This window comes from Medicago truncatula, chromosome 4 (assembly GCF_003473485.1).
Source record: "Medicago truncatula cultivar Jemalong A17 chromosome 4, MtrunA17r5.0-ANR, whole genome shotgun sequence".
Classification (NCBI taxonomy): Eukaryota; Viridiplantae; Streptophyta; class Magnoliopsida; order Fabales; family Fabaceae; genus Medicago; species Medicago truncatula.
In genome coordinates, this window is record NC_053045.1 from 13,673,527 (window position 1) to 13,701,433 (window position 27,907).

Here is a 27,907-nt window from a genome sequence, read left to right on the forward strand (position 1 = left end):
AATTTTTACTCATGTGTTTGATAAACTTTTCATATTTAAATGTTTTTAAAAGTTGTTTGATTTAAAAAAAATTAAAAAATAAATATAAATGTTTTGTAAAAAAACAATATATATATATATATATAAATGTGATTTGTTGTTGAAGCTTAATGACGAGATCATTGGTTTTATTATTTAGTATTTTGAGTTGACTTTTTCCTTTTTTTTTTGAAGGAAGTATTTTGAGTTGACTTATCTATCATGTCATGAATGTGTGAACGATCAAAAGTTCATATTTCTGGCAAAGTAAACGCGTTGATGCCGAACTTACCTCCTGGATCTAGTAGCTAAATGATTGAGTTTAACAATAACATAACACCAGTTTCATCTTTTTCTGCTCTGATTCATCATTAAGCTGCGGCTGCGCCAGGCAGAGGCAACTACTAACTACGGTAGTTATGTCTTTTGATTTCCCCTATTTTTAATTTAACCCGCTTTCACCAAATTTTGTTTCCATAAAAAGAATCGCACGTCTCTGTTTATTGAGAATATACTAGTTTCTATCATGAATAGTTTATTTTGCTTCAGTCTTGAGGTTTTTTTTTCTTTTGAAGAGTCTGATGAAATCCGGTGCATTAGTGTTGGTATGATCGCACTTTGAGGGTTGAATCGATAGTTAATCTCTATTTTAGATCATATATTTTTATTGAATTTTCGCAGACATGTTTCAAATATTTTAAAAGTTCTTCCACAAAAAATTAGTTCAAAACTCTATTTCCTGACCTTTTTTTTTATTCACTGGTTTAATCATAAAATGTTTTTGTTTTTTTTTATGTACGTTGTGATTAGTGCAGTGCATCACCTGGAATTTCATAATGGCTATGCAACAAATGAGCAGTGCTTCTTCTTCTTCTGCGGTGGCGCCTTTGAAAAAGTCTGATGTTTTTATAAGCTTTCGCGGTGAGGATACTCGTAGAAGCTTCACAAGTCATCTTTATGATGCTTTGAGCAAGAAAGTTATAACCTTTATAGATGACAATGAGCTTCAAAAAGGAGATGAGATATCCTCAGCATTGATCAAAGCCATTGAGGAGTCATATGCATCTATTGTCATCTTCTCAATAGACTATGCTTCCTCAAAATGGTGTTTGAATGAACTCGTCAAGATTCTAGAATGCAAGAAAGATCATGGACAAATTGTGATACCTGTTTTTTACGAAATAGATCCATCACATGTGAGGAATCAAACAGGGAGGTACAGTCAAGCCTTTGCAAAACACGAGCAAGATTTGAAGCACGGCAAAGATATGTTACAAAAATGGAAAGATGCTCTCATTGAAGCAGCCAATTTAGCTGGGTGGCACTCTCAAAATTACAGGTAAATAAAATGAACAATCTTTTACCTTTGTTGAGGTCATGACTTGTCTGTTTCCAAATTTCTGATATAAACTACTCATTTGCTATGAAGCACGGACACTCTTCGAATTAGGCGTATCCCGGTGTCGGGTGTCGTGTCCGACACGACACCGACACTTGTAATTACTTTGAATTATGTGATTTTTTCAAATTATTAGCTGTTTCGGCGTGTCGTGTCCGTGTCCGTATCTGTGCTTCATATGCTATGAAGCACGAACACTCCTCGGATTAGGCGTGTCCCGATGTCGGATACATGTCGTGTCCGACACCGACACTTATAATTACACAAAATTATGTGATTTTTTCAAATTATTATTTGTGTCGGCGTGTCATTGTTCGTGTCGTATCCGGTGTCCGTATCCGTATCTGTGTTTCATAGCTCATTTGGAAGATTATATTTTGAGAGGCACAGTTTATTTTGTATTCAAGTTGAAGAAAACACTTTCAAACATTGTTATCTTTGTTGTACCCTATATACTCATCTCACAATTTTAAGAACTTGTACCATCCATTAATTACCTACTCTATCTTTGGATTCTCATTTCGAGGAATATATTTTTTCCTTCTTTCTTGCTTAATCACGTTGACAATAAATTTTATATAACTATTGTCATTTGCACAACAAGAATGTTGACCTTCTTTCTCCTCATATTCATATGGTAGGACTGAATCAAATTTCATAAAGGACATTGTCGAAGATGTTTTGAAAAAGTTGAATCGTAAACACCCATTTGAAGTTAATAAGGAACTTGTTGGAATTGATAAAAAGTGTGAAGAGGTTGAATCGTTAATGAAAATTGGGTCAAATGATGTTAAAACCCTTGGGTTTTGGGGCATGGGCGGCATAGGAAAGACCACTCTAGCTAAAGATCTATATGCTAAATTGTGTTCTCAATTTGAACGTCACTGCTTCATTGAAAATGTTAGGGAGGAATCAACCAGGCGTGGACTCAATGTTTTACGTAACAAACTTTTTTCTACATTGTTGGAGCTTCGTCTTGATGCACCTTATGTAGAAACCCCAATGTTCATAAGAAGACTTGCATGTGAAAAAAGTTTCATTGTATTGGATGATGTGGCAACCTTAGAGCAAGCAGAATATCTTAACATAGGTAAAAATTGTTTAGGCCCTGGTAGTAGAGTCATCGTCACAACTAGAGATAAGCAAATATGCAGTCAATTTGATGAATGTGCAATATACGAGGTCAAGGGTTTGAACATAGGTGACTCTCTTCAGCTATTCTGTAGGAATGCCTTTGGAGAAAAACATCCTAAAGATGGATATGAGGATCTATCAAAGAGTGCAATTGGCTATTGTAGAGGCAATCCCCTGGCTTTGAAAGTTTTAGGTGCAAATTTTCGTACAAAAAGCAAAGAAGCATGGGCAAGTGAATTGGAAAAGATAAAAAAGATTCCTTATGGGAGAATTCATGATGTGTTAAAATTGAGTTTCGATGACTTAGATCGTACTCAGGAAGACATATTTCTAGATATTGCATGCTTCTCCTACTCAAAATTAACTGATTTTGATTATTTTAGTGATCGAGATTACCTAACAGTTCTATTGAATGCTTGCAATTTTTTTGCGCTAAGTGGGATAGAAGTCCTTCTACATAAAGCACTCATAAATTTAACTTTTACATTTAATAATGAAATAGAAATGCATGATTTGTTAGTAGAAATGGGACGAGAGATTGTTAAGCAAGAATCTCCCAAGAACCCCGGAAGAAGAAGTCGATTGTGGGATCCCGAGGAAGTGTATGATGTACTGAAAAATAACATGGTGAGTGGAAGATTCAATTACTATTATATGAAAATACATGTACATGTTTGACTATAAAATGTAACCAAGATAAATTTTTATAACAACCTTTGCTAAATGCTAATTATTATTCTATGTTTTGTTTTTGTTAGGGATCTGAAGTTATTGAAGTTATAATATTCAATATTTCTAAAACTAGGGATCTATACTTGAGCTCTGATTCATTTAAAAACATGACCAACTTAAGATATCTTCATATCACCGATAAGATAAAGCTGTCAAACGGGAGAAAATGCTACAATGTGCACCTCCTTGAAGGTCTTGAATGGTTGTCTGATAAATTGAGGCACCTTTATTGGGAAGCATTCCCACTTGAGTCTTTGCCATCAACCTTTTGTGCCGAATGGCTTGTACAACTTAGCATGCGCCATAGCAAGCTTAAAAAGCTTTGGAATGAAATTCAGGTACACATTTATTAATGTATATACTTGTTAAGCTTTGTTCTATATATGCTTAAATATGTTTTGATACTCTTTTAGTTCAGACTCATACATGATTTATGAACAATGTGATTTATGAACAATGTGATGTTTCTTTTTTCCTACAGAAGCTTGACAATTTGATGATTATTATGCTTGATTACTCCAAAGACTTGATTGAGATCCCAGACTTATCTAAGGCGCCAAAACTTGAACTAGTATCTCTTTCTTATTGCGAGAGTCTCTGCCAACTCCATCCATCCATTTTCACTGCCCCGAAGCTTAGAGAACTATATTTAAAAGGTTGCAAAAAGATTGAAAGCCTGAAAACTAACATTCATTCAAAATCTCTCCGAACACTCGAGCTCACTGATTGTTCATCTCTCAAGGAGTTTTCGGTGACATCAGAGGAAATGATGTCGTTGTCGTTATGTGGCACTGCTATACACGAACTTCCCTCATCAATTTGGCGCAATTGGAAACTCACTTATCGTCTTGATCTAAGTGAATGTAAGAAGCTTAACATTGTTGGGAAGAAGTTAACAAATGATCCAGGATTGGAGTCACTTACAGTTTTGGACCTTTCGGGATGCACACAAATCAATACATCGAACCTGTGGTTCATCCTTGACGGCATACAATCTTTAAAACGATTAAATTTGAGAAAATGCTGCAACTTAGAAACTCTCCCCAACAACATCCAAAGCAATTCAATGTTGCAAAGGCTTAATTTAGATGAATGCAGGAAACTCAAGTCCCTACCTAAGCTTCCTGCATCTTTGCAAAATTTGAGAGCCATTAACTGCCATTATCTGGACACTAATTCCATTCAACGACCAATGCTTGAGAACATTTTACACCGACTCCACATCAACTACGGGCATAGATCAAATAATCTTGATGATTTCTCTTTCCTTCCAGGTACCAAAGTTCCATGCGAGTTTGATTTTCAAACAATAGAGGCGTCAATAGTTATTCCTCCTATTCCAAAACATGGCTTGGGTTGTTTTGTTTTCTGCATTGTTCTCTCTAAGGGCTTAAATGTTAAATACGATAGCGTTTGTTGTACTATCTATGAACACAGAAAAAAAGTCCACCAATGGGATATAGATTGTGGGAGTACTGGGACATTATTTTTAGATCATGTATTGTTAATTTGCTGGTGCGGTAACAAAAAATTGGTTGAGGTAAGGAGTGAAAGTGGAGGTGAACATTACAACCTTTCATTTGAATTCAAATTCAAACATTACGTTGATGACAAGGAAACGTGGTCAACTAAGGGGATAAAGGGTTGTGGGATCTTCCCTGTTTATGGCTTGGAACATAATTTGGGGTTGAATGGTCGAAGCAATAGAAGAGTAGAAATTGTTGAATTACAATCCAATGCTCAAGTCTCTGATGAGTCTGATCAACATTCGCAATTCGATATTGATGAGTTACAACACCGAACAACAATTGGAGGTGAAGTTAGAGTCTCTACACATGAAAATGATAAGACAACATTGTACTAGCTTTTATTGAGCAGTGTCCCTTGATGCAGTGGATTGGTAACATAAAGTTGTATGTTTGTAATCAATGTGAAAGTACATCGATAATACTTTTACAGACCTTACCCTTGTAGAAATCTTCCTAATTTTATTCAGTTCTTTTGTGTCTTGATTTTATTGGGCTTTTGTTTTTATTCATGATATTCTTAAATGACCTTTTTTTGACGAAAAATCAAATAAAAAACTAGTAATTCATAATATTGTATGCTTTTATCATACACATTTCTGAAAAGAATCAACCATGTTTTTTTCTCTCCTCTTTCTAATAGCTGGACTCGCCTATGATTGATTGATTCTTCATCTCTATCCTCCCACATGTCGAGCACATGATCCAGAGACGTCACCTCGCCCGCGTGTTAGGCATGTAGCAAATGCTTAGTTGTCCCTTCCCTGATGGTCCAATATCCTTGGCAGTGTATGGCTTGTCATCTTATTCAAAACAAGCCTACCATGTCAATTGCACTTACAAGCTTGAATCCCCTTGACATACTCTTCCTATTTTGATGCACAATGCATCGCCTCGCCTTTCATTGTTGGAAGTGGGAGGGGACCAAAAATATTGAGCGATGTTGAAGGGAGAACCGGTGCAAACGATCGTGATTGATGAGTAGGTTTCAAAGGAACAAGCTAATTGTCCGCCGGTGGGAACGTTTTGCTGGTTGAAACGGCAAAGGAAACCCTAGAGTGAAGCCCTTGATATTCCCAATCAGTGATAATGGAATGGATAACAACCACCAAGAAGCATTGTACAATACGTGCCTTCAAAGCTTGAATTAGCACCGAATTCAAAAACTCCACATCCACCAATTAGATCATATTAGGTTCGTAAGCTTGTTTGCAATTATTTAACTTAACAAATCTCATCTAAAAAAAATACATCCTATCCTCTTGCCTTTTTTTTTTTTTTTAAGGAAACATTTTCTACACTTATTTGATGTTGCACGTTTGTTCTAGAAACTATGAGCATATCAATAATCACATTTGATGTCTTCTATTTTATACCTTTTTTTTTACAATTTTTTGTACACTTTCTTTTTTAAGGAAATATTTTGTACACTTATTTAATACTAAAAAAATGCATTGCACCAATTTCATTCCTATCATGTTGCCTTTTTCTTGACAATATTTTCTACACTTATTTAATACGTTTACAAACAGATTGCCCTAATTTTCATGCAAACTCGGCTACCCTAATTTTCATGTAAACTTGGTTATATATACCAAGCCCTGAACGCTCAACAAAACAAAAAAAAACTAAACCGTGGTAAATTTCACATACAACACAAAAATCATATATTTTGATATTTAGAGGTTTACAAATGGAAAGACTTGACCTTACAACTTTCCTCTCATGCCACTGCTTAACTGGTAACTTTGATTCAATTCTGAATTTTTTTTTTCTTCCATTTTTTTTATTGTTATTATTAGTGTTTTTTGAATTACACAATTGTCATACTTTTTGTAACATGTTGTTTTCCATTGATTTGGTAGGTCCTTTGATGACTCATCCTGTTACTGAGATGGACGAGACTGTCACCAAACTTCAATTGAAGTACAGAACATACATAGTTGAGTACGACACAGAAGATGTAATTTGTCGTTTTCCTTCCTAACTTCCTGCACTTTTTTTGTTTTTTACGAAAACTATCATTCTGCAATATATTATTTGGCATCAAAGGACTTAAAGTTTTAGTGTGAAATACAATATTTGTCGTTTTAAAGCCATCAAAGGACTTAAAGTTTTTGGAAATTCTAGACTTTTGTCGAAAACAAACTTTTGCAAACAATGGAACTTATAAGTTGAACCTACAGCTCATATAGACTTAGGTAAGACTTGTAAGAGTTGTCAAACATCTTAATCATGTGAAAAGTGATATTTCGGATGGGAATGCAAAAGGTTGTGAAATTGGGTTTTCGTACGAAATTAAGTTATTCTCGGATTAATGAGTAATAGTCCGGAGACGACTCAAGTTCATGAATACATGATTGATTAAGGTTGTTTTAGAACTTTCAACTTGTCTATGTTGTTTTGTCTTGGGAATTGTCAATGTTGGCCGTTTGCCACTTGACACGGATTTTGGTCGGAAATGTTTCTTGAGCAAATTGTCTTATGATTTGTTGTGACCATTCATGTATGACTAATTGAAGTTGTATAAATGAATGATTGTATTTTGGATATGATGTTTATCATGAGATGTATATGCTATCTTACTTAGGATGTAAGAAATGCTTGAATTGGTGAAACTATATGTGATAGTTGATGTTTAATGATATTGTTGATTATTGATAATCATGTTAATGTGTGATGGTGAATGCTATGAATTATTTGTGTATGGGCATGTTTTCTTGATAATGCAAATGATGTGGAGATGATCAATATAATTGGGTGTCGTCCTATATATTGAGGTGAAAATTGTGGATTGTTGTCGCATTATCGAGTCTTGTTACATGTCCATGCATCATAGTCATGTTGAGATTGTAGTTGTAAAAGGGTTGAACTCTTTTACTTCGGAGATTATGTAAGACGGGTGTGAAATCTTACATACGATGTTTTTGTTGCATCGAAGGTGACGACCTTGAGGTGATCCGGTACCACATGCATTTATGTGTCAATAAGTGTATATCATGACATGAGTCTTCTTTGAAATGTGATTGGTGATTGGTGATTGTGTACGAATAACTGTGAATTGATTATTGTTCATGACACATGTGATTGGTGATTTATTGATGTGAGATATTAGGGTTATGATGTAAGTATATATTTATATTGATCAAGTACATGATGTTTGAATTAATTATTCATGTTAACTGTTATTTGGATTATGATGATGTAATACTTACCCCCAGTGGTTTTGACCGTCTACCTGTCTGTATGGATGGGTAGACGTTGTGCAGGATTAGTGCTTGGTGAGTTCTTATGCTTGGTGGATATCGGGAGCTTTCTCCAATATCGGTGTTTATAGAGTTTAGTTGGCTCTGATCTAGGCGTCGGTTGTCGGTCTAGATTAGCTTTTGTTGGATTTTGTTATGTTTGAAGATTTACCCGTGTGTTGGGATTTTGAGATACATCTATGTTGATGTAATAATTGATTCATGACATGTATATTTGGATTACTCTGGTTTATATTCCGCTGCGACTGTTGAGATTATATGTTCATGTGTAACACCCCGTTTTCCCAACATAAAAAGTTCAACAATAATCAGAGTAAAACATCATGAAACGGGATATCACACTTCTTAAAAATCTCAAATAGATAAATAATAATTTATCCTTCAACATAATAGCAGCGGAATTAATTCAAACGTCATAAATAGTCTTGGCACGCAGGCCTCATCAAAACATATCGTAAATTCAGTTCAATAACATTAATCATAATTTCAAAAGTCAATACGTAAAGGAATAGAAGCATGCAATCAAAGACCCCATCCCGTTACGTATCAGAGCAACCTAAGACTCGGTGAGGAAAGGCCACTCACGACAGCACAAACAGCAACCTACTCTGGATCACCTGCAAGTTACTCATACGAAGAGCAACATTTCCAAGCAGAAGGGGTGAGATTTCACAAAACAATAATATTAAGCATATAATTCAACAATTATATTTAACAACATAAAACATCTTATTCTTCAACATGATAATAATATATCATAAATCACTTCATTCTTAATAATCACAACTTAATCATTTTATCATCATCGACTTAACAAATGCAACTATGCAACTTAGACCTCTTATATGCATGTGGTACCAATACAGGGCATCAAGCCCCTTCGCTATTTGAGTATTAATATACTTCCAGGGCATCAAGCCCCCATCGCTAATTTGAGCTAAAGCTCCAACGTGGTGAGTACAAAGCTCCAGGGCATCAAGCCCCCAACAATGAATGCTAATGCATGGACTCGACCTCTTAAACATCTTAATTCGACAACCTCTTATATTAGTCCAATAATTTGGAACATCATCATCTTCAACAACTTAGACCGACTCATGCAGCTTAGTTAAATAACAACAGCAACATAGGCAGTATACAAAAACAGCATGACATAATAATATCAATTGTAATTCATCAACATCTTAAATATTCAAATATTATTCAAGTAATGCATAAAACATTATATCACATCATAATCAACAACAACACATCTTAAACAGCTTCACAGATTATAATTAACCTCTTCATTAAGTCTTAATCCTACCCAAAGGTTCAACTCTCAACAGCTCGTGCAACAAAGGTCGCAAAATCTAACAAGGCACTCTGTTTCTGGGTCACTCGCGAGGCGGGAGCCTCTACTCGCCGTGGCGAGTTCAGGTCAGAATCCCACAAGTTTCATTCCAGGTTCAATCTCATCCTACATTCTTTCCTAATCATTATTAGACATGTTCAGGCACTCAAAGCATCTAAGGTTCAACTCAAAAGTCAAAATTACGAAATCTTGCATGCTCTCTGGTCAAGCTCGCTAGGCGAGTTCATCTGCTCGCTATGGCGAGCTGCGACGTGCAACTCGCGAGGCGGGGAAAAGTTACTCACGTGGCGAGCGATGAAGTTCATCACTCGCCGTGGTGAGGATCATAGCTCGGGAGGCGAGCGATGAATGTCGCTACGGCCAGAAGTGCAGTTTCACCTAAAAATCATCAACTCTTATGGTTTTAAGCCTAATCTCGATCCCAGAATTCATCATAATCATTATCTAAGGTCTAAGAACAATTTCTACATCAATCTAACAACTTTTCACCGTTTAATCATCAATTCTATCAATTTGACCTAATTTCCGATTCTTCTTAAACTCATCCTAATTCATGTTAAATGTAACCATTGATTCACATACTTAACAGAATTGCAAAGTTAGTCTCACCCTTACCTTAGAATATGAAAATCGCAGCTTTCCTAGGTCTTCTCCCTTCTCTTGACTTTTTCTCCCTTTTCTCCAAAATTGATCGTACGTACAATGTTTTTCTAAACTAGGTTTCCTATTTATATCTCCTCCAATTATCTTATCTTATTTCTCTTTCTCCCCCAAAACTCTCTAAAATCTCAAAACAGCCCCTAAACTCAATATTTATTTTATTTTCAAATCTTATTTTATTAAACAATAAAATAAGTGACAACTCCTCATAAAATCATATAAAACCACCTCAATCATATAAATCATATAAATCACACATATATTATATAAATATAATATAAATTCATCCAAATAACTTCTAAACTCAATTAAATAATTAAATAATTCGAAACGGGCGTTACAGATGGTGTCTCAAATTTCATGGCCATAATACACGATTGTAGACACCTATTAATGACTGATTTAGCGAACTCATATGTGAAGTTCATTAGGAGACAAGCCAATAGTGTTGCCTATAATCTAACTAGGGAAGCACTAAATCATCCTAGTTTCCATTATCATCTTAATATTCCACATTCTATACATACTTTGATTAATAATGAAAGGAAAATGTTAACTAGTGTCCCCGGGCACTAGTTAAGGAAGCTAAAAATATGAATAAGTGTATAGATTAAAAAAATAAACATTATCGTATATATAAATAAAAATATAAATATATATAAATTGCAAAACAAAAAAAAAATATTAGTATTGATATGAGTACATTTATAGTTTTGTTCTTCTTTATCCAATCAAAACTAATTGATAACTAAAATATTTTTAAACAGCTGAATAATACTTTGAAACTTCCATTAGTTTTTACGAATTGTAATTTCTGGTATTTACCGCTTAAAACTTGGAAGAGGCACATCAATGGATGATTGATCATAGTCATATTCTCTGAGGAGGGGGAAAATAGACGAAGGGTTAGAGGAAAAATGAATAAAAGAAGAGAAGAGGGGAAGAATAAATAAAAAGATCGATAAAAAACGAAAGAATCGACACTAACATGTTAAAGCGCACACCAATAATGATATATTGACACCGAATTCTTTAATCTAAGGGTAAATATCTCTTTTCGTCCCTATAATATTAGCGAATTTTGGTTTTAGTCCCTGTAAAAAAAAAATTTAGATTTTGTCCTTATAATTTCAGATTCTTCCACTTTTGGTCTCTCATTCCACCACGTATTACAGGGACAAAATTTAAATCTTTTTTTTTACAGGGACTAAAATCAAAATTCGCTAATATTACATAAACGAAAAGATGTATTTACCCTTACTCTAATATAATCACGTATTTACATTTACATGTAGTAGACAATTTCATACGTTAATTTAAAATTGAGTGCCTAGTATTACACGTTTTACAAAATTATTTTTTAAACACTGTCATTAATTTAGATTAGACAGTCAAAATCAACAACTATGTGATGCAATTACTGTAGAGAATCTATTTCTGTGGTGAATGATAGAAGCTGGCAAGAACTTAAACCTTTTAACACATTGACACCATAACCTAATTAATCAAATGTTTATTCACACGACCCATACCTCTTTTGCAATTTATTTATTAGTCCCTTTCTATTCACAACATATCAATATCAACACCACACCTAATCTCTATCACTCATTGGTTTGAGGCTTCTGTCACACAATCTGTCCATTCCAATTGACCGACCCTAAAAAGACACAGACAAATCTCTCAACATCTATGCCATTGTGTCCTTCATATGTGGGGACTTAGATATAGACATGAGGAAAAATAAACTCCAAAGTTTGTACTTTGCCTTTTTAGTTTTATTGCAATTAATTATTGAATACCATCATACCAAGAGTTATCACGGGTATATAGAACAACGTTAAAACTCTTGAGAAGGAGTGTGTTTTGGATTGTTTATTCGATCGTGGTTATAGTACTTCTTGTATTATATGTATTTCCTGTTAAAAAAACGAATCGCAGTTAGTATAGAAGGATTGTGGTTCTATCCTCGTAAAACACACTCTTGAAGAGTGACTAAGAGAGTTCAAAATTGCCGCCACTAGAACGGGGAAAAATTTCATAGCTAATCGAAAAGACCAAAAGTTATGAATATGCTCAACAACATAATAACGAGGGAAAAAAAACCTTGAAAACGACACAACCTTAGGAGTGTGTTATTATTCATGCGGTTTTATCTTGACTCAAACATTATGATACACAGTTCACACCTAAAAAGGTCGTCATATTATATGATTCGAATAGTAAATCGGACTACATATATAAAGAATTAACAAATGAATAACTTCATATGTAACTCGTAGTAACTGTAGAAGCAACAATTAAACCCCCAATACATTTGTGAATGGAGACAAAAAACAAAAAATAATCAACATATTTCCTTTAATTCTTTTAGATATACATATAATAATTATGAGCCTCAAATTTACAGTTACCACTGGAGCTTTCAACAAAACTAGCCGATAGCAACAACGATGTTGCTACCACAAGAGGTTTCATGTCCGCAAATATGCTCCGTGAAACCTCTTGAAATGTTTCCCAAAAAACTGAAATCCAAAAAACTAACTGTATATTATATAGTTATAGCTGAGTATGTTCTCCTCTATACACTATATATGGCTTTTTAAGGGGCTTTGCTTCCATACCACAAGTGACTTGAGAAATTCCATAACCTGCAGATACAATATCAAGGTAAATATGACAAGTTATGAACAATTAACAAATAACTTTGTTAATTAAATTTGTTGGTCTCTACAAAACAAATTTGGGTTTCTTAATTAGGTTTGTGACAAAATTCTCAATTTACTTTCTTTTCCTACGGAAGAAAAAAAAGAGCAATTTTTATCCTATTGTTGTAACCCTTTGCAATCTGAAATCAATGTTTTTAATTGCTAAGAATAAAGATGGGGCAGATATATAAGATTTATTTTAGGACTTGAATGCAAAATTTGAGAAAATCATATGCTAACATGTCAAAATAGACAGGGTGCCACATAGAATCGCCATATTACATTCCGATGGATGTCATGTAACAATAAGGACCCAGGGTCCGCAGCCATGATCAATATCAAAGATAGCGCAGCAACTGCAACCGTTGCCACGACCGCAATATAACGGTTTTTTATGTTGCCGAAAATGCAATGCATTTGCAGTTGAGGCCCATCCGGCAATTTGACTGCGATTCTCCTCAATATCAAAGATAGCGCAGCAACTGCAACCGTTGCCACGACCGCTATTTAAAACCCTGTAAGGACCATATATGGTACCAAACCCAAATTTCATCCATTTTACCTAGATGAAAAATATATTCAACCCAAAATATAAAGTATAAACTCAGTTGAAAATTGGGAAATACCTCGGATGGATCACGAAGAGAGTAACTTGCGTTGCTTTCCTTTGGTGCTGAAGACACTAGAATCCCATAACCTTTATTTCCTTCTCTCAAAACCTGTTACATTTCATCTCATATCAGTAAGTTAAAATACAAGCAAGCAAGTGGAAGCCACAACAACCTCACTGCAAGCTAGATATTACCTTAAATGCATCTTCATCCGTGCGATCATCGCCGATATATATAGGAAGCACATCATCACAATTATTAAGTCCTGAAAACAATATTTTCTGATGTCATTTACTGCACAAAACAAAGAACTCTGATCTTTAAGAAAAAAAGGAACCACATACTAAAGAAACCGCAAAAGAACTCACCAAGTGACTCGAGTAAAAAAGTGACCGCTTTTCCCTTATCCCAGTTAATCACAGGTCGGACCTCTAAAACCTACAAAAGAGGAAACAAACTTTAAATGCACTGCACCAGTTAATTCTCCTAACAAAGCGAGTAAAAAAGTTGGCTCTTAAAATAGTACCTTGCGACCATGAGTTAACCGCAAACGTGGAAAGCCCTTAAGAACATCATTAACTCGACGCCCCACCAAATCCCAGCTCTGTATAATAAATAAATCATAAAAGAAAAATGTGAACACAACTTATAAATGTCGATGAAAAGGGTAATAATCAATGTAGCAGAAAATTTATTGAATTATATATAAGAACAGAAGCCTATACCTTCTCATCCACATTGCGGTAATGCACAGATACACAAAATTTATTGTTCTCAATTTTTGCTCCTTTGATATCTCTTGTACACTCAATGAGAGAGTTAAGTACCTGCACAAACATGAGTAGATCAGGATATAACATCACAATAAAGAAAGAAAACTGAACAATGATTCATGGTAGTATTTCTCAAATATCCACCTCATTAATCATTGGCAGGAATTCAGCAGCAGGTTGGAATAAATTAACCTTCTTGCCCTGTAATTTTAAGGATCATAAGAGAGACAGCAATTTATTAAGATACTCGAAGGGATATTCATAATAGGATGAGAGGTAGAAACTTTGACCACAGTACCTGCTTGTCTGTAGACTTAACGATGCAATTAGGGTGGTTATGTGACACAGATTGAGATTGTCTAACAGGGCCAATGATGTCCATTCCATGGCTACCAGCGTAATAGAGTTCCGTTAGTCCTACAAATTCATGCACCTGAACCAATAGGAAAGTTAGTTAGAATCAAAACCAACAACAAGCGAGGAAGCTTGTTGTTTGCAGGTAGTGAGAAATTGCATTTTAATAGCAGTTGTGTTATTTGAACAACTAAAATTTGACAGATTTGGTGATAACAATCGAAGTGATTAAGGCAGTTCAAATATGTGGTTAAGTACGTTCAATAGATGGTTAATGGATGTAACAGTTGTCAAAAACTCATTAACCACCAACGTAACTTCATAATTTAAATGTGATTAAACACTATTTTAAGGTGTTCAATTCTACATGTAGTTGAACACCTGAAAGTTATAGTTAACCACATCAAAATCCGTGGTAAACGAACTGCGTTAACCACTTGAAAAAATTGTCGCGAAAAGATAAAATTAAAAGGATGTAAGAAAATTGTGCGATAGAATTATTTTAGCTACCTTGTCGCGACTTCTTCCGCTAATTATTGCTGTTGGGAAATACTCTGCCACCTTTTTAACAGCAGCACGCATCTGCAGAGCTTACCAGATCAGAATCAGAGTAGGAAGAATACAAATTAGACAGCAAAATGGAGGAGAATATCACACATACATTGTCCGACATGAAAGCACAGTCTGGATTATCCACAATTGGTGAAAGAGTTCCATCGTAGTCCAAAAATAATGCAATTCTTTTGCCTTTTGCAAAGTTTGTTATTTGATCAAAAGATGCAAGTGCTGATGGATATTTTAGCTGCAAAATTAACAAAAATGAAAAAGGCAATAACATAAATAACACCATCATAAAAACTGCAGAACTCAGATAGTAATTGAAATAAGGGAGTATGTATTACCAGCCAGTTAAAGTAAGGATCAGATTCAGATGATGCAAAACCTTGATTAACATCCTTTGTTATATACTTCGGTGGAGGTGAAGATGATTTCATGGCATCCAACCAACCACAAGAAAAAACATCTTCAAGAATTCCAGTCTTCTTCCTTGGGATATTCAACAGCATACCGTGTGAAAAGGTTGCACCAGTATGGGAATAAGGCAACAAATTGGAATGCAGCCTTGAATTTGTTATCGGAGCACTGTCCGTGAGAACAGGAGTATGATTTGAATTCATGTCCATAGGATCCAGGTTTTATAAGCCAACTCAGACGCAATAACAATTTAATAAGAAACTAATAATTTTATCAAATTTCCACTTCACCCTACTCTTTTGTCGATAAAAAACCACCTCTTCAATGTTTTCTTGTCACTACTTTTGGGGTAGCAGTCCATCAACCGTTGAGCTCCTGAAAATATTGATCATATAACTGATTTTAGATTAAAGCCGTGTTGCCAGTCATGAATCACAGAAAAAAGGCAGTTTGTTCAAATTCTGCTACGCTACAGTGTTATAGCGTTGTAATACCCTCTATATATGACAACAATTTATACTAAATAGCGTGTCACATAACAATAGCGATTGGTTCAAACTCTGCTACGAAATAGCTGCTATTAGACAACATTAAATTGAAGTCACTGAATATCAGGCGACAGAATAATTGAAACAAATTCAAATCAAGTTTGAGTCCATTTCATCTTCTTAACAACTAAGAAAATGAAAAATGAGTTGTAGACATGAATCAGCAAGCATGACTTTTTAAAATAAACGTTTTGAGTCCTAAATGGAAATGGAAAAACAGCTTGCATGTCTGATGGATGTGAGAACAAACAGTGCAACGAAAATGACTTGGTCAACATAAATTCAATAAAATCAAAGATGCTATAAATATTACACTGTTAAACACATGAAGCAACCTGAAGCGAAATCAGGGAGCATGGAGGGAGAAGTAAGAGAGACAGCACTAAGAACTTCCGAAATCAAAAGCATAACAAAGTATGAATTTTATGAGCCATTTATAAAACAATAAAAGCAAAATAAATTTTAAAAAATAAAAACAAAAGGATGTGCAATAGGATTCTTCCCATTAATGATTGGTCTAAAAATTCGATTTGCTAAAATCCAAATAAAGAGTCTTATCCTACTTGGAGTGACCTAAAGATATGAAACACACAAAGTACAAGTTGGCGTTAATCGATAACTAAGCATTATTGAGGCTGGCCTTGAGTTATGATTGAGCAATTTACTAGTCGCGGAATCACATAAATTCAGGTACTAGTATGAGAAAAGAATGAAAGAGAAAAAGCACTTTAGCAAATTATGTACTATAAAAAGCATCATGTATCACTTGATTATCAAGTTAACAGAGACACGTAAAATGTAAAAAATATAAGGCCCTTCTCAGATACACTAAAAGATTCAATTCAACTTAAGGGATTAAAATGAAAATCCAATTTATCAAAACATAAAATACACTTCAAAGCTTGAATACTAAAAGATTCGGATTTTTATTCTGAGAGAAACAAACTATTCATACATACATACATACATAGAAATTACAAAGATATCATAATAATCATTAACAAACTCACTCAGCGAATCAGATATATAACCTGATACAGAATAAATATTAAAACACGTCAAACTAGACAAAGAATCACGAATAAAAACAAACGACAGAGGTAACAGCTGCAATTAGTTATCGAAAACAATTAAGCAAATGTTAATTTCATGCATAATGTAAAGTAGTACTACCCCACCAAGTGGACACAGAAAAGAAAAACAGTACCATATACAACCATACAAAAAGGACCTACAAAGCATGGAAGTTAATAATAGATATGGACCCTTAACAAATTAAATAAAGATTTTTTAATGAAATAGACAAAATGACAATACAATAACAATAAAACATTAATATATGGAATAAAAAAGTTGTCTGTCTAAACTTTGAAATCTGAAAAAACACTCAGAAAGAACAATTGCAAACTGGTAAATCGAACAATCAATGATGCAGACTTCATAATTTGACTTTATACTCATTTTTCTTTCTATCATATACTTGCATTTAAATGATTCAAAAAAGTTTACATTATGTGATTGAGACAACTAACATAACAGTTATACTTAAAAAAATCAAAGTGTGAAAACAAATAACATCACAATCAGCTTAATCAAAAACAGTTCCTATGCAGAAACAAATCAGAATCAAGAATTCACCAATTTCAGGAAAACAGAAAAAACTGAATTAACCAATCACACAACCATTAGTCAAAGTATATCAATTTTTTTCAATCAAATTAATTTTTTTAATAATGAAACATAGATTCTAACCTTTTTGTATAAACCTTTTAATATGAAATTGACTCATCATTAAAAAGCAAAGATAACACGAAACATTCATAAGTCAAAACAATCACCGACCCTTTTAATGTTGAAGAAATTAACCAATCAACACCAAACACTTCCTCAAAAAAAAAAAAAAAAACATAAAAACAACATTATATAAACATGAATCAAAATAACATAATCTTCTCATATGAAACAAAACAAAAGGGTATTAAATAACAGGTTGCAATTTCAAAACCAACATTAAATAAACATGTATCCAACATGAATCTAAAATTAAATGACATAATCTTTTCATAAGAAACAAAACAAAAGGGTTTTAAACATACCCTTTTGATTATTGAGAAAAAGGGTAAGTAAATAAAAAGAGAGAAAAAGAACAAAATTTTACCTAAAAAATGAGCTCAAACCAAGGGAAGAAGGAAATGAGATTAGTCATAAATCTTCACAATGCAGATTCTATTCGGTTAATCTAATAAAAGGGTCACCGAAAAATGTAACTTTTTTTAATTTGGTTGAGAAAAAATAGAAAAGCTAGAAAAGACAAAAATGCGTTTTAGGGGTGAAATTATTGCAGCCAAACAAGCGCAGAGAGAGAGAGAGAGAGAAATGGTGTGAGGTGAGAAAACGGTGCGGCGAGAGAAGAGGGAAAGAAAGAAAGAAAAGGAAAATGGAAATTAGGGAAATGGGTATTTATAGGGTTTTTGGAAGTTGTAAAACGTGCTTTACAAGGAAACCTTCATTGGTTGTTGAATTGGGAAACACTACCAATAAAAATTTATTAACCTCAAAGTTAACAATTTAATTCATATTCTCATTCAAGCGCGTCTAGTATACTCTCCATCTCTATTATAACTTCATAACAAAGTATTGATAGGAACAAAATAGCTTATTGATTGAGTTTAAATGATTAATGAACTACTAAGGTTGTTCTGTAAAGGAATGAAAAAAAGTGTTTTAAATAATGATGTTTTGTCAAAGGAAAAATTGTTTAAGAAAATTTGATTTTGATTTTTGAATAGAACTTTTTTTTTTGTCCATTTAGGTTCGATTTTGCTTACCTTTTGATCGAAGTTTGGATTATCAAACTTCCTTCTCTTAGAATCGGAAGATTAACACACTCAAAAATACATTATTGAGTATATGACAATTGATTGGAACCTACACCCTTCGATCATTATTATAAGTAAAAATTAACATTTTAGATTTATTCATTAAATGATGTATATGGTATATAATAAAAATCATATATGTCATTAAGTGAATGAATCTATAATGTAGATTTTTTATTAATATAGTGAACGGATGGTGTATAGTACAACATCCACTTTTTTGATTCCTCTAAATACAAAGAAGATTTAAAAGAATAGAAATGTTAACGAGTGCTCCTGTAACACTATTTAAGGATCTCAATTATTACCTTTTTATAAAAATTTGTGTATTTAATGCTTTAGAAATTGAATTATTTGACTTTTTTAATAAATGATTTCCTAATTTAAAATGCTTAAAAAATTCTTCAAAGCACTCCTTTAAAAGAATTACTCTTTTTCATTTTTATATAATGTAAGTAAGTATTTCTCCTAATAAAACTCATTTTCAAAATCAAAAGTCAGAGTAATTCTCAATGTTTTTTAAAGCATGATGCATACGTTATAATGTCATAACTTAGGGGATATATTCGATTAGGAATCTAAGAGATTTTAAAAGATTTTTTAATTTTGAAAAAGTCTTGTGGTATTCAATCAAGACTCTTTATAATTTAAAAAAAAGTCTTGTGGTATTTAATTAAGACTCTTTGTCATTTTAAAAAAGTCTTGAGGTATTCAATCAAGCTTTTTCATCATTTAAAAAAAGTCTCATGGTATTCAAAATCATTCAAATTTTGAAGGATTGTTTAATAAATTGGATTTTGTGGGATTTTCTAGTGAAATTTTAACAAGAAAAAGTATTTCATGAAGACATGAGATTTCTTGGAATTATTTTTCTTTTAAAAGTTTACTATCAGTTTCTTCTCCCTTCTCTCTCTCTCTCTCTCTCTCTCTCTCTCTCTCTCCCCCTCTTCCCTTCTCTCTCTCCTCTCTTTTCTCCCCCTCTCTCTCTCCCTTCTCTCTTCGTCTCTCTCTTCTCCCTTCTCTCTCTCCTCTCTTTTCTCCCCCTCTCTCTCTCTCTCTTCCTATCTCTATTTCTCATAAAAAAAATAAAAAGTCTGTATTGAGAATATTATGATAGAGAGTGTGTTGTAATCATTCATTTTCAATGAGTCTTTAAAATTCATAAATCTTTTGAAATCTTATAAATCCATCAAATCCTTTAAAATCTTATGATGTAAATTCATTGAAATTCAAATTGTAAAATCTTATGATGTAAATCCATTGAAATCCAAATTGAAAATCCTGATAGTCTTTTAAAATCATGAAAGTCATTAAAATCCTATAAAATCTTTGAGACTTTTTTAAGCAAAAATTGTCCTTTAAAATCTTAATCCAATACACCCCCTTAAACACAGATGTTTCCCAACATACACATACAATTCATTGCCAAAATAGTTCTTCTTAATCTTTAAAGGTTTTAAAGAGTATTTCGGGACGCAATCGTTAACATTTCCCATCTTTAACTACTTTGAGGTGAATTCAAACAATAAAATTCATCTTAAAATAGTTGAATTCCCTCAAAACATTTTCTCATCCAAACACACTCTAAAAGGTGGTGTTTAGAATCATTCCCAAAACAAATATAGTACAAGACTTTTGCAAGAATCGCTAAATTTGATCAATTACACAACCACTAAAAAGTCTTCAAGGATATGAAACACATAAACCCAGCACCAAAACAAATTGCATCAGTTCTCAAGAAAAAAAAAAAAAACAAATTGCATCAGTTAGTAAACGTTGTCTTTCATTGATCAAGGAACAAAAATGCACGCAAAGCTCACAAGTTAAAAACAACATAAACCATATATGAGAGACGTAGTTACACTTTTGATCTCTTAAGTTATCCAAAGTTGTGATTTTGGCCCCTAAAAAAAACAACTTTTTCCAGGCCCCTTAAGTTTACTTTCTATTGCAATTTTGGCCCCCCACACCAATTTTGATCCAGTCAACGGACACATAGGCGCCACGTGTGTAAAAAATTTTCTTTTATTTTATTTTCATTTTTTTAATTATTTTTAATTTTAAAAAATAAAAACAATATTTTTTAATTAAAAAATTGTTTATTTTAATTACAAAAATAAAAAAGTTTTTTTTAAAAAAATATTTTTTTTTGTTTTCAAATTACAAAAATTAAAAATTAAAAAAGTAAAAATAAAAATTATTTTTTTATTTACAAAATAAAAAATACAAAAATGCATTCACGTCAGCGTTGATTGGGTCAAAATTGGGCTAGGGGGCCAACATTGCAACAAAAAGTAAACTTAGGAGGCCTAAAAACAGTTGTTTTTTTAGGAGGCCAAAAATGTAATTAAGCGTATATAAAAATAACATGGAGACTAAAGTTATTTTTTGAAGTTTGGGGGAGAGGGGGTTGGAATGAACAAAAACCAAAGAGATCTATAGCATGGAGACTAGTGACAAAGGATTTAACGAAATTTATATTTACGGATTGGGAATCAAACTCCCCAATACTTTCGCATCTAACCAAGCATAATCGTACAAGTTCCTTCCAACAAGTTTCTTGTTTGTATTGAACAACTCAAAACATGGATTAAACCCTAAGTCATACACATTTCCAGACGATATGACGAAGGAATCTCTTTTCAATCCTAAAAAACATAGCTTCAAGAGAAGCATCAAATGGAGAATACAAGTCTACTCTTTGCAACATAAATAGTAGACTTATATGCGAGCACCCCTCATATTTTTATTGAAAAAACTTGGTTAACATATCTTTTTTTTTTTAATAAACTAAGCGAAATATATTACTTAAACAAACAATCAGTCCCTCAAGCACAAGGTGTGCCTAAGGTAGCTGAAAATGTTAATTACAACACAAAAAGGCTAGCAGCAGCCAAAAAGCCAAATAAAAACAGACATTACATGACAGTTTGTAAACAACAAAAAGGATTTTGTCTCCAAAAGTGATAGTCAAAAACGAATGTAATGAAGTTTGCTTTCAACCACCAATACGTTTGAAGTTTAACCCTTTCCATAAGAGCTTCTAGATGATCAAAGTGATTTTGGAAAATTCTCCTGTTGCGATCTTTCCATATAACATATAAGACCGAAATCTAAATAATAGTAAACGCTAACGTAGACCTCCTTGAGAAGCCACCGAGAGCACAAAAATGATTAGCATGAGTATGTAAATTACCATGTAAAACCGTAACAATACCAAGCCACTGCGATACCAAGAGCCATAACCGCCCATAATGGTCACATTGAAAAAATAAATTGTCTCTTTCCTCCTCCTTACCACACAAGGCCGCACAAGAAACATTGTTAGCCGCAAGGACATTCCTTTTGCGCAAGTTGTTCTTTGTAGCAATTCTATTCAGAAAGAGACGCCAAACAAAAATGTTAACCTTTAACGGAACCGCCTTAAGCCACAAGAATTGGTTAAAATCTTCAGTGATCTTGGTGTCCATCGCTGTTAGATAAGAGTACGCTCAACACCCACCTATCCGACATGTCTATCTGCAAAACAATATTAGCCAACCACTCGACACACTCCCCCACCAACTCTTCCTCCCACGCAAATATTAACATATCTAAATTGTATAGTGTTCTAAATTCCAAAATTTCCTGGTATAAATTCACGAAAAACAAAAATCTATCATATTTCATGTATCATGAATTATATCACACCTATCCTACATATCATAAGCTTGATAGATAGATGTATACAAGTCTACTATTTTAAGTAAGGGTGTTCACGGTACTATTTAGTTTAGTTTTGATGATAAAAGTCATTATGCAAAATAAAAAATATATGGTTTAGTTTGATTCGGTTGACTTTTAAAATAAAATTCAAACTAAATCAATACAGTTTAGGTTGGATCGGCTGATGTAGTTTTTCTCGAGACAGTACAATTTTTTGTTTTCAATATTAAAATTAAGTTAAAAAGTTAAAGCACAACATTTTTTAGAGAAAAAAAACAACATATATTCAATAATGTTTCAGACAATGTTTTAAATTTCATCAAACATCACAATTTCATTTTCATCTAACAATGCTCCCAACAACATAGAGTAAATTAAAAACTTGGGCAAAAAAGTGATAATATTACGTAAGAAATGCAAAATACTAAAATTTTTTATCATCCTAAAAAAGTTCAAGTAGAAGATCAATACATTTTTGAAATATAAAGCTAAAAACAAACTTAGAGAAAAAAAAATATATCATTTTATAAATTTTTTTTAGAGTTTTTATGATTGTTGGTATATGTGACATATGTTTACGTTGTAGTTTCATTTGGTTTGGTTAATAAAATAAAAACTGTAAATCAAATCAAACCACATTCCAAAAGATGATTCTAATACGTCTAAATAAATTATTGTTTTTTTCGGTTTCAATTTAAATTGATTTAATTTGCAGATTTTTTATTGAGATGGTTCGATTTTGAACACTCGTGATTAATTAAAGTCCAATTTAAATATTGAGATGGTAAGTCAAGTAAGAAGTACCCAAAACCAAGATTTGATTTGGTTTCATAGATTCCGAAACCTTTTTCTTTGACTAAACAATTAAACTAAGCAATGTAAAACATGAACTAAAAAAAGGTCTTTTGCAAAGTGGGTCCCATGTAGTATCTGGCGACACGTAAGAAACGGAAGCGCGTGAAGACACGTGTAAATGTAACGGTTGGATGTGGCCACGTTTAGAAGTGGGACCCATAACTTACGTGGGGACAACGTGTGAGAGAGTGTTCGTGCTTTCTGAGAACGAGTTGTAGTCATCAGTGACGGTGTGTGTTGTCTTGAATGGCCAGTAAGATGGTCCCACGTCAAATGTGGGGTCCACTTTGAAGGAAACTATGTTCTCATGATGATGTGTTGAAGTGGCATGGGTCATGGAGCTTCATGCAATATCAATGTTTTAGACACCATCAAACATGACACGTGTATTTTGAAATAATATTTGTCACATTAACTTATTTGTTTTATAAATAAAATATTTTATTTATTCAAAAAAGTTAAAATATTACGTGAACTATACCGTGAGTTTAGCTTAATTGATAGAACATTGTATATGTTCTCGTGAACTTAACTCAGTTAGTTGAACAATGCATAATGTATGCAAAATCCGAGGTTCAAACATCGACCACAAAAAAAATTAACATTTATACAAGAAAAAAGATCAAACTCTATACGTCTCACTTATTTACTTTAATAAAATAAATTTTTATGCACGAAGCTACTTAATCCATAAATATTAAAGATGGATTAAGTTACACCAAATATAATTGTCAAAAAATAGTTCCTTATTTGGCATCTTAAACCTTGGTTTTTTTTTTTTATATTTACTATCAATATTACTTACTCATGAATAAGAGGCAAGCAGACAATAAGTTGTGCCGTTAGACCTTTTTGGATGACAAAATCAATCATCGATATTATCTTATGATTTCACTATTTTCTATTGATGAGATGTGCCATGTTTGTCGTAAGGTGTGTCTGGATACTTTTGAGAAACATGTCATTCATTGTAAGGAGCATCCTACTTCCCGACTTTAAGTACATGTATGACTTTGTTAGGGATGTACTTTTTGATATATTCAGGCGGGCGGGAGCATTAGTGAAAAGGATGGACCTGTGAACTTTCTAACTGACCCACTAGATAGAAGATCGACACTTAGGCCTGTGGATGTCATGGTGTATGGATGGGTAAGAGGAAAACATGCATGTGTGTAGTTGACTGGAGTTTCATCACTTGTGGGATTAAGATTCGGGGCTTTTACGGTAGGACAAACAACCCTAAAAGTTGCGTCAAACAAAGTGGTCAAACATAAGAAATCGTGTTCTGACAATCAACACACTTTTATACTATTTACTTTTGACACTTTCGACTTCCTAGCATCAGAGATTGTTGACCTTCTAGATAGAGTCCCTACCAAATGAACAATTATTTTTCCTAATTTTCAACGCCCTAAAATTAGGCCTGGCCAATGACCACACTTTACAGCCTAAAATTAGGTCTTGCTTATGGCCACACTTTACAGTTCACAACACCGGTTTAAGGCAGGCACAAGATACTCGAAGGAAAGTGGTTTTATTAGTAAGTCATTGGACTCTAGAAACTCCAAAGAGAGCACTTTCTAGAAGCCACCTACCTTTCAAATTCAATGGCAACAAATAAAGGGAGTTGACTGAATTTAGATTTAGTACTTTTTAAAGCGCAAGGAAAAGGTTTTACTTCTAGGGCTTGTCATCATTTATTTTTAAATTAATATTTTGACAGATTTTATTGTTTCTTTTAATAAGCAAAATTATATTAAAACTCTAACTAAACGAACGGTGGTATATGCAGGGAAAAAAAAAAATTACAACAATGGAAGGACCTAAGATAACATATGCAAGCTAGTAGGAACTTACCTAACCAAATAAAACTTACAAAATCCACTATAATCTAGCAAATGAGATCACCGTTGATTTTTATGATAATTGAAATCAGATGACTTTAATTTCAACTGCCATAAAGAAATGACCCTCTAAAAAAGAAATGACCCTCTAAAAAAATTATATATTTATATAATTATTTTGGGATAACTTTTGTACCTCTCACATATTTTTATTGTACTCTCTCTACTTTTTGCCCCAAAAAAATTGGAAAATTATCCTAAATATCATGTAATTTTTTTATACAAGTATAATTTTAACAATGTAGATTATAATTAGGGTTAATTAAGTTTTCAGTCCCTATAAATATTCACAGTTTTGTTTTTAGTCCTTATAAAATAAAATCATACTTTTTAGTCCCTGTGACATTTTTCTTAAACATTATAGGGACAAAAACTGTTGATGGAAATTTTTGACAGGGACTAAAAATGCTGATGGAAAAATTTATAGGGACTAAAAATGCTTATGGAAAATTTTATAGGGACTAAAAATGTGATTTTATTTTGTAGGGATTAAAAACAAAACTATGAATATTTATAAGACTAAATAAAATTAATTAACCCTATTATATATATATATATATATAGTTAGTTAGAATCCGTTGACACCAGGTGTCAACGGGTTCGTTAACACCAAATCCTAATCATTATTTGTTTTGATCTTAATGGTTCACATTTATTCAATTAATTATTAACGTGGGGACTCTTCAAAGAAAAACATATCACACTCTCATCTTCTTCCTCCCAAGGTCAGGTATCTTTGTCGTTCAAGTTCTTCCACACAACCAAACACGAATAGACCATCCCTTTGTTTTCTTGTTTTCGGTTTCATTCTCCATCAAAAAGTACAATAAATAATTGAATTATTGAATCACTAATGTTTCAAATCATTCATATTTACTACGAAGTAATTGGTATTGAGAAGGTGGACAATTATGAATTAGTATTTCACGTGGATTTAAAATTTCGTTGGACTTTTGATCGTTGAATTGCTGCCAATCGAATTGTTGCCAATGGTATGATGCAGGGATATGAATAATAATTGAGTTATCTGCCATCTGAATGCAAAATACATGGGTTGCTGCCAATCCTTGATGCATATACAAATCTCTAGAGTTATCTATGATGGAGTTTAATTGAGATCGATAAAGAAGAAGAAATAACATCAGGTTTTGTTATGTTTGCACAGATTGACAGGAAAACAATAAATATTATGTGATTGAGGGAAAGAATACACACATAATAGAACAATATGAGCCATTGATTAAATAAAATAAACGGTTGAGATTTGGTGTCAACGAATCTGTTAATACCTGGTGTCAACCGATCCTATCTCATATATATATATATGGGATGTATCAAATGAGAGAACTTCTTATAATGAGAGGGTGAGAGCATTACTTATTGACCATTGGATTGAAATAAACGGTTCAGATTTTATTGCTCCTTAGAAAGGGTCATGCACTACATCCTCCACCTTTCATCTTCTCCACTTTGACGCGTTCTCTTTCTCTCACAAGTAATTTCTACTCTCTGTGTTTCTTTTTTTTTTTTCTCTCTTTCTCATGGTTTTAATTTCATCAGTTGGTCTCAACAAAAACTTCACTATCACCATCATCGTAATCAAAGACCCATTTTTTTGGTTTTTTAGGTTAAGGGAAAATTAAACAGACATCCATCTGCAAATCTATACTCGAGTCACAAGAAGTTGTTGGGTTTTCAGCAACCGAATTCGTTTGATTGGCAAAACAATTTCGTTTTCTTTTTCATATTCATTTCTTTTTCAGCAATCGAAGGGTTTGAGATAAAAATTCATGGCTATGCCCTTTGTGTTAGCTTTAGGCTGATTTGGATTAAAAAAGGTTTTTTAATAAATAGACATATAGATTGAGATTAATTAATCTTGTTGATTAGACCAGTTTGTGAGAAGAATATGCAGAGAAAAAGAATAAGGAAGTTTGATAGAGAGAACAAAGAAAAGACTAAGGAAAAAGGGCATGAGCAGTTTAATGTATAACTTTTAATATGAACCGTTTATTTCAATCCAATGGTTAATAAGTAATGCTATCACCCTCTCATTATAAGAAGTCATATCATTTGATACATCCTATATATATATATATATATATAAGGGTTTGCTACAATAGACGCACTTCATTTTATGAAGGTTTATTTTAGCATCCAGCACCTTTTCATTTGGACCAAAAACCCATCTTTCAAATTTTAAAAAAAGCAAAAGTCAAGGGTAAAATTATAATTACTGCTTAATTGTTAATGTTTTTCTTTATTTTTTTGAGTGACTTTTTTTCTTGTCATTATTGTTATTGATTCTCTCGCCTACTCTCTCTAATGGATGAGTTCTTCCATTTTCTTCAAATTCTTCTGATCAAGTGCAGCAAACTGTTATGAAATCATCCAATTGCATTTTTTTTATATTCCTCTCTCGATTTTATTTTCTTCTTCAATTTAAGCAACTATGATGAATACCCGCTCATTCTCAAATTGATGATTTATAACAGTGCTAAGACCA

At 33.0% G+C, this 27,907-nt stretch overlaps 2 protein-coding genes across 7 annotated transcripts; one reads left to right on the forward strand and one right to left on the reverse strand.

The window, feature by feature from the left end:
- The first annotated feature begins 228 nt into the window (after positions 1 to 228).
- Positions 229 to 5,300, forward strand: LOC25491859 (disease resistance protein RPV1). 3 transcript variants are annotated; one of them, XM_024781108.2, is made up of 5 exons: positions 229 to 431; positions 829 to 1,357; positions 2,059 to 3,178; positions 3,310 to 3,621; positions 3,765 to 5,300. In XM_024781108.2, exons 2-5 carry the CDS (start codon positions 855 to 857, stop codon positions 5,145 to 5,147), a joined length of 3,318 nt encoding a protein of 1,105 aa, XP_024636876.1. In that variant the 5' UTR covers positions 229 to 431; positions 829 to 854; the 3' UTR covers positions 5,148 to 5,300. The 3 variants fall into 3 exon arrangements, with proteins under 3 accessions (XP_024636876.1, XP_013455356.1, XP_039689947.1); XM_013599902.3 differs by having other exon boundaries at positions 834 to 1,357; XM_039834013.1 differs by lacking the exon at positions 229 to 431 and having other exon boundaries at positions 452 to 1,357.
- Positions 5,301 to 12,271: 6,971 nt separating this feature from the next.
- On the reverse strand, positions 12,272 to 18,485 carry LOC25491860 (trehalose-phosphate phosphatase A). 4 transcript variants are annotated; one of them, XM_024781110.2, is made up of 12 exons: positions 18,217 to 18,484; positions 15,438 to 15,885; positions 15,197 to 15,337; positions 15,046 to 15,117; positions 14,480 to 14,614; positions 14,326 to 14,382; positions 14,134 to 14,235; positions 13,935 to 14,012; positions 13,777 to 13,846; positions 13,603 to 13,673; positions 13,424 to 13,516; positions 12,272 to 12,740 (listed from the first exon to the last, which is right to left on the reverse strand). In XM_024781110.2, exons 2-12 carry the CDS (start codon positions 15,717 to 15,719, stop codon positions 12,678 to 12,680), a joined length of 1,164 nt encoding a protein of 387 aa, XP_024636878.1. In that variant the 5' UTR covers positions 15,720 to 15,885; positions 18,217 to 18,484; the 3' UTR covers positions 12,272 to 12,677. The 4 variants fall into 4 exon arrangements, with proteins under 4 accessions (XP_024636878.1, XP_024636880.1, XP_039689468.1 ...); XM_024781112.2 differs by lacking the exon at positions 18,217 to 18,484 and adding an exon at positions 16,394 to 16,829; XM_039833534.1 differs by lacking the exon at positions 18,217 to 18,484 and adding an exon at positions 16,372 to 16,829.
- Between the last annotated feature and the right edge of the window lie 9,422 nt (positions 18,486 to 27,907).

Excerpts from the sequence above, each read along its gene's own strand:
- LOC25491859 (XM_024781108.2), top strand. The coding sequence starts at position 855 with ATGGCTATGCAACAAATGAGCAGTGCTTCTTCTTCTTCTGCGGTGGCG. Across the intron at positions 3,179-3,309 it reads ATGTACTGAAAAATAACATG|GGATCTGAAGTTATTGAAGT; the intron begins GTGAGTGGAAGA and ends TGTTTTTGTTAG. Across the intron at positions 3,622-3,764 it reads AGCTTTGGAATGAAATTCAG|AAGCTTGACAATTTGATGAT; the intron begins GTACACATTTAT and ends TTTTTCCTACAG.
- LOC25491860 (XM_024781110.2), bottom strand. The coding sequence starts at position 15,719 with ATGGACATGAATTCAAATCATACTCCTGTTCTCACGGACAGTGCTCCG. Across the intron at positions 13,674-13,776 it reads TTTTTTACTCGAGTCACTTG|GACTTAATAATTGTGATGAT; the intron begins GTGAGTTCTTTT and ends TATTGTTTTCAG. Across the intron at positions 13,517-13,602 it reads CGGATGAAGATGCATTTAAG|GTTTTGAGAGAAGGAAATAA; the intron begins GTAATATCTAGC and ends GAAATGTAACAG.